The 10,649-nt window shown below is 40.7% G+C and overlaps 1 protein-coding gene across 2 annotated transcripts; it reads left to right on the forward strand.

The window, feature by feature from the left end:
- Nucleotides 1-503: 503 nt before the first annotated feature.
- NHLRC3 (NHL repeat containing 3) lies at nt 504-9,719 on the forward strand. Of its 2 annotated transcripts, none has more exons than XM_050914897.1 (7): nt 504-560; nt 1,675-1,827; nt 2,684-2,831; nt 3,332-3,532; nt 4,705-4,796; nt 6,367-6,479; nt 6,982-9,719. In XM_050914897.1, the coding sequence occupies exons 1-7, from the start codon at nt 513-515 to the stop codon at nt 7,208-7,210; spliced, it is 984 nt and encodes a 327-aa protein (XP_050770854.1). In that variant the 5' UTR covers nt 504-512; the 3' UTR covers nt 7,211-9,719. The 2 variants fall into 2 exon arrangements, with proteins under 2 accessions (XP_050770854.1, XP_050770852.1); XM_050914895.1 differs by having other exon boundaries at nt 506-560; nt 3,332-3,400.
- Nucleotides 9,720-10,649: the final 930 nt, after the last annotated feature.

Consider the following 10,649-nt stretch of genomic DNA (forward strand, 5'->3'; position numbering starts at 1 on the left):
GCCGAAGCGGCCCGGGAAACGAGGGCGCGGCACGCAGCCTGCAGCCACCGACAGAGCACCCCGCTCCGGCGGTCCTGCCTCTCCACCGTCGCGCTCCTATGACATCACAGAGCGGAGCCGAAGGGCCCTTTCCATGCTGGTCGACAACCACGATGCCTGTGCAGAAGTGGCGGAAACTCGAGCTGGACTCGCCCCTCTTCCAGCTCCCGAGCGTCGTGCCGAAACGCTCACCGCTTCCTCGGGGCGTCGCCGCGCCCTCCCTGGCCTGCCTCTGCGCTGCCGCCGCTCGGTTCGGAGCCGGCACGATATAGGGCAGCCCGGCGCTGGGAGAAGGGGCGAAGGGGGACGAGGGCTCCTCCGCCCCCTTTTCCTGGGCCAGCCGGTGGCGGGGGGGGGGGGCGATCACGTGGCTGCCATGGCAACGCGGCCCGCCCGCGCGGCGGCCCCTCCCCGTCCCGGCCTCGATGAGGCGGAAGCGGCCGCCGGGGCCGGGGTCGGGGCCGTGGCTGGTGATGGCCGGCGCCCTGCTGGCCCTGCTGGCCCTGCTCTGGGGCTCGCAGGTGGGCGGTGGCCGGGCTGCGTGTGCCTCTTCGCGGCCTGAGGGAAGGAGGGAGCGAAGCGCGGGAGCTTTGTGCCAGTCCTCCGGTTACGGCTTCTCGCCCGAAGGCAGATACCGGGGGAGGGGGCCGGCGGACTGCCGGCAGGAGGGCGCTCGGGGGCGGCGGGGATGGGGCCGTGGTCGTGGTGCTGCCGCAGCGCCCGCCTGTCCCCGGTCTGCGCGGGGACCCTCCGGAGGCGGGGGGGGGGGTGCGGGCAGGGCCCCGGGACCCGTTTCGTCCTGTTGCCTTCCCGCGCCTCTTCTGGCTTACCTCGTTCTAGGCGGAGGCTTGGTTATGTGGCTTTACAGCGCTTCTGAGACAAACGCGGGTGCTTAATTACTCCCGGTTTTCCTTCATGATAGTCTGGTCTTTCTTAAGCTGTTCGTACTTCTGCGTCATCAACTTATTCCTACTTCTAGCAAGGCAGTTAACAGAAATGTTAAATGGCGCTGGTCCTTCAGGGTCACCACTTGTTACTTCTTAGTTCTAGCCTGGTCTTTTAATTTCAGTGCTTAGCTTCCATTCTTCTGCTGGAAAAATAGAACAAAAAGGTGGAAGATTATTTTTTTCCATTATCCTTTAAAATGTATACATTGACCTGAGTTTTGCCGTTCCTGGTATCTTACATTTCCCCATTTCCAAGGTGTAGTTTTCTTTCTTGACCTGTATTTTCCCTTTATTCTGACTTTTCTTTTTATTTTCCTATCTTCTTGAAGTGGTTATTGATTCTGTTGCATTTGGAACCTTCTCTACTATTTTCCTCATTTTGGAGTGTGATTTACAGACAGTAATAGCAACTTAGACATAAGAAATTTCAGGGTGTGTTTTTTGCCTTCTAATTCCAGAGTTCCCCAATCCAAAGGACTTCATTAGCTAATTTCCAGTTTGTCAAAATTTTCCCATTTGCAGTCCAAAACCCTAGCTACAAGCCTATTTCTGTTTATCTGTCTTCTTAATTTAAATTGAATAAATCAATTTCTGATGCTTCAGTACACAGTTACTCTCTACTGCTGGTTCTTCTGATCCCACCATCATGGAATTTAATTACTAATGGATATTTATTTTGTATTTTCAGGTTTTAAAAGCATTTGATTACTCTTCTTCTTGGAAGGGACAGCAACAGATGTACAAGCTGGACATAGGCTGGCCTAAAATTCCAGAATACTTCACTGGCCAAACATTTTGTGTTGCTGTTGACTCTCTTCATGGTTTGGTCTATGTGGGACAAGTGAGTGCGAATACTATATTTCTCTCCTTGTTGTTCTAGTGTATTTTTGCCTTTAAAGTGTCTGGTTTAGATTAGGATATGTATGTGTGTGTCTGTATGAATAATTATTGTATCAAAATTAGTGAAAATGTAAGTATAGATGTCTCTGCTGTATCCATTTTTTAAAGCACTTCCGGCACCACACTTGTTTGTGCTTTTAAAAGCATTAAATTTGTGTGGTATGAATGCATGATCCAACTTAACTGAGTTACAGTAGCTTCTTCTCTTAACTCTAAGGTAAAATGTGATTCTGGGGCAACTGAATCTTCCACTCTTTCAGCCTTTGTCCCATGAAATCAAAACCATGCAGATCTTTCAGCCAGTTACAGTAATTTGAGTTCAGTTATTTGCTTTACCTAGTTCCATGCGTTGGTATCTCTAGGTCACGGATAAGACGTTCTCTCCATGGGAAGTGGTGGGATTCAATCATAAAGCACAGTATGAGTACTTGAGTGCCGTGCAGCTAATAAGTACAGTTACAGTTTTTCATGCCTGTGTACTCTTGGCATATTTTTCAACAAGAACGTAAAAACATGATTCAAAACGAAGACCAAGATAGCCGCAGGAGCTTGGCTGCTCTGAAAATTGGACTCTGTGATTTAAGTTGAAACTCATTCTAGAGTGGAAAGTTTTGCATGCTAAACTTAGACCCTTCTCTGTCTTTCCTTTTCTAGCTGGAAAAAATGAGGTCTAGCAGACAGTCTCAGGAGATTCTTATGATTCATTAAACATTGCAAAAACCTTACAAAGAGGAATTTTCAAAAATATGATTACTTGCTTAATATGTCTTCTTAATAGACCTTTTTTTGCCTTTCAGAGGGGAGACAATGTGCCAAAGGTACTTGTATTCTCAGAGGAAGGCTATTTTCTTTACTCCTGGAATAATACAGTTGAAATGCCTCATGGTATCTTTGTATTGAACACCGCAACAGATAGTTCAGTATGGATCACAGATGTTGGAACAGGTATGCATGGTGGTGATATGAGAAGTATTAGGTGGGGAAGAAAATGCTAATACTGCAGATATTACTTTAAACAACTCATTTATTTAAGTCTCTCAAACAATTCTGAGACAGATTTGTGCTTTTCTTGCCATGAACAAACTTGTCAGATGCTGCACAAAATACTCTGAAGGTTCATGAGTTATGCTATGTGTCTGCTTATAGCTTCTGAACTTAGTAAGCACTCCTCCCCCCAGGAGAAGTATCAGGAAAAAAAAAAAAATCTTCTGGCTAGGCTTATTGTCTGTCCTAGGTTTGGTGACCCTAATACAATGGATAAATATTGTTGTAGCCTATGGATTTACTAACCTACAGTCATATTCTCCCTATAGAATTTTGTCTGCTTGATTTATTAGTATCACTTGTGAGTATCAGGAAATTTTCTTTTTTAATCTTTGTAATCAGTTGTAATACATTTTGTTTTGTTAAGATGTTTTTGCACTTTTTTTTTTTTCTTAACTCAGGGAAATATGGGCACACCGTGAAGCAGTATAGCCCTTCGGGTAAACTTATGCAGATCTTGGGCACGCCAGGTAATGCTGGTTCAAGTTTGATTCCCCTGCAATTTGATCAACCAGCAGAGATCTTTGTAGAGGAAAGTGGAGATATGTATGTTGTGGATGGGGACGGAGGAATGAATAACAGATTGCTCAAACTATCCAACGGTATGGAAAAATGAACTTCTGCAGTAGTTGACCATTGAAAATTGAATTTTAAATAACACAGCTTGAGAATACTTTTAAGCGAGGACTGGGTAGAGCTGTCATTTAACATTAGTTTGAAGACTTTGTTGAATCAGATCCTGTTCTATTGCCTGTCACTTCAGGAGAAATCTCCTAATCATTTATGACAAGAGGCTGAGGGAATGAGTTTGTTCAGCCTTCAAGAGAGAAGGCTAAGGGGGATTCTATTGCTGTCTTCTAGTCAGTAATGGGAGAGTATAGGGAAAACAGAGCCACATGTTTCTTGGAGATGCACAGTGAAAAATGAGGAACACTGAGCAAAAGATGCAAGAGGGGTGAATTCCAGTTTGATTTTTGGAGGGAAGGATTCACAGTGAGGGTGATCAGACAGTGAATAGTTTGCCCAGAGATGGTGTGCAGTCTCCACTCTGGGAGATGCTCAAAACTTGATGAGTTATGAGCAACCTGATCCAACTTCAGAGTTGGATTTGTTATCAAGGCTAGTCCTGCTTTGAGAAGCAGGTTGGACCAGGTGGTGTCTGGAGATCTTTTATACTTAAATTATTCCATGATTCTAATTAGCTTGCTCATATTCCCCAGTTAGATGATCAGCATTGGTTAGGGCAGTGAGTGAGGAGTCTGCGCATGCCTACAGTTGGGAAAAAGTGGAGGAGCTACTGTTTCTCCTTTGTACTATTATAAAACAGTCGGTTTCCTAATACCTAGTTTGCAAAATGGTAACTTGTTAAAACTCAAAACTGACTGAAAACTGCCAGGTAACAAATGTAAAAAATCAATTTAGTAAACAAATGAGTATCATAATCAACCAACTACTTCTATTTTTTAAATTTTTTTAATTTTTTAATACAGTGCTTAACAGAGCCTTGGACTATGGCTCTTGTGTACTAGTGGCTACATTTCTGTAACTATAACCCTGAAACCACTAATAACAATCCAGTAGTCACTGTAGTAGTTCCAGTATTTCTTGGGTTTATGTATCGGGAGTACTGTGTTTAAAAAGTCTGAGTTTAGAAATTTCACCTTTTAAAAATTACTCAAAGTAACTTTGCAAGGGAATGACTTAAAGCTGTTTTATTTGTTGTTTTCTTACTGTGATTTTTTTACTTTTATTTTTCATGATGCTCACTCTTTAGATTACAAAGAGATATGGCTGACTGGAACAAATGGGACCGGCATTGGTCAGTTCAAGATTCCTCACAGTGTAACAGTGGATCCTTTTGGACGGGTAAAGAATAAAGGGAGAATTTTTTTCACCTTCCAACAGACTTGTTTACATGTATTTGAACAAAAAAAATTGTATTTCTTTTTTAATTGAACTCTTGTGATCTGGGTCATTTTATGGGCGTTACAATTTTCAGTGTGGTAGTGGTCATGAGCTGAAGTTTCATGCTGCAGATCCTACTGAAGTAGCTGGCTCCAAGATTAACAAAAGGGTTCTGAGCGGTTTTGTTGTCAATGTCCGTGCAACAGCAGACTGTTCCTCCTGCAGTTTCTAACAGGTTGCCGTTGTGAGAGTACAGGAGAATTATGTTCTGTAATAAATATCTGCCCAAGCACTTTACATTTCTTCAGGGGACTTTAATTTCATATTTGGAAATTCCACATAAGCTTAAGATGATAGTAAGGCTCTAGCCAGGTTGTGAACATCAGTCCTTTTCTATATGCAGCTCCAGGCCTTCAAGAGTCTGCTTCTGCCAGGTGTCAATCGTGGTCTGGCTTTTGCTCTGCTGCTCTTGTAGAGGAATTATGCGGTCGCTCCTTAATCTCTTTCAGGGAAGATAAGATTGCTTGACTAAAACATCTTAAATCACTGGTTTGAGCTAATTCTTCTGATGCTGTCTGAACCAGAATAAGAAGCGTATATAAAATTCACTTCTCTGCCAAAACTGTCAGGGTGGGAGGGAGAAGGGGAGGGACTTGGTTGCTTTGTGTTGAAGGCTAACCATGAGTATATACATTCAAAGACAGCAATTGCGATGGGCTACGATTTCATTGCCAACGTAGTGTTGATCATCAGCCTAGGTTAAAAATAATTGTTAATTCCTAAGAAATCTAAGAGAATGTTGTAGTAGTGTTTCATTTAAAAATAGTGATGAAAGATCTCAGGTCAACTTCTTTATTGCTCCCTTTTGGGTGATATCCTAGAAAAGTCATGACGTTTACTTATCAGACTGACGGGTTGTCAACAGCTAAAACTTCAATGATTGTAGTACAAGAGATGCCTTCACTGGAACTATCTAGTGGTATTGCTGGCTTGCATTGTTTGTGAACCCAGTTAGCACAGGCTGGGACAGAGACAAGCTCCACAAAACTGATTAGACAAAACGTGCTGAAAATGCTCTTAGTGTTTAAGTTGCTCAATATTTATAGTAGTATTAGGCATATCAAGAGTGTTTGCTGATGCAGTCATCATAGGCCTGGATCATGAAATGAGACTACTGTTGAAAAAGAAATTGTTAGCGGGTTACAGACCAGTATCTTTAGAATTAAATAGGTGGGAACATGCCCTCACAGGGAGGGGGGGGGAATCCTACTAAATATATTCATATCATAGCCACAAAAATGAAGAGAAGGCATCGATTTCTCTGTTAAAGTAGTATAAAATAATTTGTGTGTGTTAACTATGAGATGGTTTTGTTTTATATCTGGAAGTCATATCTACTTACGTAGTTTTGAATGGGGAGGTACATTCTTCCACAGTGTACTTTTTTACTACAGGATACTTTGCTCATGTAAGAAACTAATGCATTTGATTTGTTCTATTTGTGAACAGCCATGATTTTTGTTCTTAACAGGTATGGGTTGCAGACAGAGACAACAAAAGAATCCAAGTTTTTGATAAAGTCACAGGGGAATGGCTCGGGTCTTGGAGCAGCTGTTTTTCAGAAGATGGACCCTATTCTGTCAGGTATTGTTGAACAGTTCTAGAAGCATGCAATTACATAAATAAGGTGTAGTCTTATTGATTAATTAAAATTTTGATGTTTAATGCCTGATGACAAGGAGTTAACTAGTTTAACTAATAGGGTGCTGGGTCCTAGTCACATGCAAAGATCAGCACAGTTGTATCTTGACAGGGAAATCCTGGCTTTATAACAAGCCCCATGGATTTGAGTGCAGGATTGGGATCTTCATTTTAAAGTTGTTGTGTGTTGTTGACCTTACTGGTGCAGCTTTTACAGGAAGAGGGAATGAATGAGTTTTCTGTAGCATAATCTGTCTCAAGGAGCAGCAACATGTAGAGCAAGGCTTACAAGTCAATTCTCTAATGTTTCACTGCATGTAGTCTGTTGTAGCCTTCAAAAACTTGACTATTAAGGAGGTTTTGTTTGTTTAGAAGTGCACGGTTGTGTTAAAATGAGATGTCATATGGAGTTCCTAATTCAAAAATATATTTCTGTCTTTCACAGATTTACGGCTGATTACAAATACCTGATTGTAGCTCAGCTGAATATCAACCGGTTAGCAATCTTGGCAGCACCACCAGTTGGCTCTATTGGGGACTGTGTTATGGTCAACACAGTCCAGCTGGCAGATGAAACCAAGCCACACCTTGTGGATGTAGACATGAAGAGTGGAGCAGTCTATGTTGCAGAGATTGGAGCCCAGCAAGTACAAAAATATGTACCCTTAAGCTGATGGTTTCCCACAACTGCCGTGGCACAAGCTGTGTGACATGTAAGACCTATGACCACATTTCCTTGAGTTCTCTGTAGCTTGTGTTTCCTTAGACAAGCACAGAACATTGTGCTCCCAGAACTCTAGAGCTAAGAATCTGTCCTAGCTGTTCTGCAGTCCTGAAGAAGTACTTGGTCTTGAGCTGTTACTCATTTTAGTAATGCTATGGTGGCTTTTGCTTTTGTTGCTCGCAATTGTAAAATGACTTTGATAAGCATCTTAATTTTATTATAAAACTTTACAAACACAGCTGCTGTTCTTAAATGTATAGGTTCATCTTCGGGCTCCTCTGCTTAGCCTGTGTGTGTTGTTAAATGAAGGTCAGAACTGTCTGAAAGAAGTGTATAAATGATTTCCTGGGAGGCGAGCACCTCATTTTAATGTTTCTTCACTCGGGTTTTTTTTTTTTTTTTTTTTGAATCATTGTGCTGATACTGCCCAACACTGAATATAGGGATGCATTATGATGTTGCTGGATGCTGGTGTCGGTGCTGATACTGGTATCTGCCTTAGGTGGTTAATGACATAAGCATTGAAATCTAAGTTTTCAGATCTAGCCAAAGCGGTAAAGTCTGTAATAAGCTTAAGTTAAATTGATATCAGGCACTTCAAACTAAATTAAAAATATGTGCACAGCAGCCAAGTACTGATTCTTAACTAAATCAATTCTTAACCTGATTTGATTTATATCACCATGCCTTTTCTGTTCCGTAAGATTTCATAATAGAACATATTGAAGTTCAACTCATGTAAGTTCCTCAAGATAAACAAATTGCAATTTGCTAGGAAATTCTTAATCAGCATTAGGGACTGGGAGACACGTGATTTTCTCCCAATTTCACTGAAGCTCTGTCAGTTAACAGCAGTGCATCTGTTATGATTTGAGGATTTTTAACTGTTTTATATCCAGAACTTAGTCTTCATCAACTCCATTAATGTGTAGAGTTAAGTTTCTTGTGCTATGTCCTAGCAGATGTCTCCAAGCTCTGTCCTAAAAAATGCTGTCTCTTTCCATTCGCACTCCAGAGTGGTTCTGTTTCCTTTACATGTTGCTACAAGATTTTAAGTTCATTCACTTTATAGCATAGAGGGAACTGGGTATAGGAAAATGGGATGGGGAAAATGGCATGGCAGAAATGAGACAGTGAATAACTGATTACGTCTGTAAAGCTGTGGACCCACATTCCATATTTATCTACTAGCTCTTCAAAACATTTGGGAGGATTTTTGCTGTTTCCACACACTTATTCTACTGTGTGGACTATTTTAATGCTAATTACCAGCTAAGAGAGGCAATTTTTTTCCTACTTCCTTAGAAAGGGAATATGGGAAATAGAATTATTCTGATGGGAAGTATCCACTTCAGTGAAATGTTATCAAAAGCAAATGCTTCTTAATTTGGCAGGTTTCAACCTATGATCACAGATTGTGGGTCAGCAGATGGAAAATCTGTCCAGAAAAGTCAGATTCATATTTTCTGTGGAAAGTAACTCAGCTGTGGAGCCTGATGGCCTGATTTCAGTACTATTTGAGATTAATGCACTAAATGTGAATGTGTTGTTGTTGGCTATATCCACAATAACAAAAGCAGATCTTACCTGGCTGCCCTCATGCAAGCCTTAGAACCAGAACTTCAGGGTTATACACTAGCAAATATGGTCCATCATTCACATAGTCTTGAATGGGAGCTCGTAAGCAATATTTATTAGCTGTAAAAGTAGCAGTACTTCCTCTAGACCTAGATGGACAGGTCCACATTGCTTTGCAGTGTGTTGTGTGGATTTTCTCACTAGGTCTCCACTAGCTCAGGGATCTCTGCTCTGTGTGCAATTTAGCTATTTCTCACCTACACAAGGTGGATTTCTTTTTAAAATACTACTGTAATATCATTAACTATATTTGAGCGTATCTTGGTGATGTAAGGGTTCCAGGCACATCCATCCTTCCTTACCACATCCTCTCCTTATTTATTTTTCCTTTGTCACATCCATGTGAAACAGAACTCGAAGCTCTCTGGGAATACGCTTCTGTGTTCAATAAAGGAATAGTGCACTTTTGGATGTTGACAAATAAGTTATTTCTACAAGTTTCTGTTTGCTGTGTGGATCTACTCTCAACTCTCTTTTTACGTGGGCTTTTGCAGCCCCTAGAAATGGGGAGCATTCATCCAGTTTTGTCTGGCTTTACTGAAATAGGCCATGGCGCCAAAATGTGCCTTTTCTCTAGGCATTTGGGTATCTGTGATAAGAAGGGATGCTCATAGTTAACTAGTATGAGATGCTTAGACTCCTTTTTACCTCTGCATCTATGAACAGACTGAGAAAATGATTGATTTGTGCACTAACTTGCTAATTCTCTGAAGGTTTTCTTATGTATCATCTTGAAACTGATTTCTGAAAAATTGCATAGTAGGATAATTTGATAAAATAAATTGAGAATTTCCTATTATGAAAGGCTTGGGTGCTTTATTTCTGTACTAAAATCAATACGTTCCATTGCAATGGATTACTTTTCTAAATATGGGGTCCTCAGCACTTTAATAAGGTATTTAATAATTTTGATACCGACATTCAAATGTAATCTAAAATTCCGTGTTATCTTTATACATTACTATTTCTGGGGCCCATCTCTTTTGCATTCTAATTTATGTATCAAAAAAGGCACATAAATCTCTTCCAGGTGTTTTCCTCCGAGTAATTAGTAAAATGGGATGATGAGTTACATAAGTGCCAAGTATATAAAAAAAAAAAAGAAAAATTAAACTGTATACCCTTTTGATGCTAATAGGGAAATTAAAAACAAACTGACAAAACACTTCTTAACATAGAATCAGGTTTTATTTCCAGAAAAGATTTACCAAGCAATCTGTTTAGTTTTTAGAAGATCAAGAAAGGACTTCGGTATGGGTAGAAATACTTGCACAGGAAGAAAAATAACATGCTACAGTGTTAACTGGACAAGAAAGAAAACCGAAGGTGATTGCTGGAAGCCCATTTTAGTTAATATGTGCCAACTTTTAAGTGTGAGAAGTAATCACTGCAGTATCCAAGTAAAGGAAATAGGAATATTCCATGTTTGGATGTCTCCAACTTTGCAGACTTTTTTTTTTTTTTTTTTTTTAAATTGATCCTTTTCTTTGGGTAAGTACCTAGATTGTTAACTGGATGACACTAACAGGAGGTAAGACCAGGTCACGTAGTCCTCACTCTTCTGATTCTAAGATCTGTATTAATACAGTTAATCTTGATTTTTTTTCTGTGATGCTAACCAGCCTTTTTTTTTTTTATGTTATTATAGTCAGCAATTCATTAACAATATCTGTCTGACCAAAACAAAAGAAGCCTGAATCAGGTTTGTGCCATGCAAGATCAGTTTAGTGAGGCTGAACTGTCTCAGTAAA

This window comes from Gymnogyps californianus, chromosome 1 (assembly GCF_018139145.2).
Source record: "Gymnogyps californianus isolate 813 chromosome 1, ASM1813914v2, whole genome shotgun sequence".
Taxonomy (NCBI): domain Eukaryota; kingdom Metazoa; phylum Chordata; class Aves; order Accipitriformes; family Cathartidae; genus Gymnogyps; species Gymnogyps californianus.

Excerpts from the sequence above, each read along its gene's own strand:
- NHLRC3 (XM_050914897.1), top strand. The coding sequence starts at position 513 with ATGGCCGGCGCCCTGCTGGCCCTGCTGGCCCTGCTCTGGGGCTCGCAG. Across the intron at positions 561-1,674 it reads CCCTGCTCTGGGGCTCGCAG|GTTTTAAAAGCATTTGATTA; the intron begins GTGGGCGGTGGC and ends TTGTATTTTCAG. Across the intron at positions 1,828-2,683 it reads GTTTGGTCTATGTGGGACAA|AGGGGAGACAATGTGCCAAA; the intron begins GTGAGTGCGAAT and ends TTTGCCTTTCAG.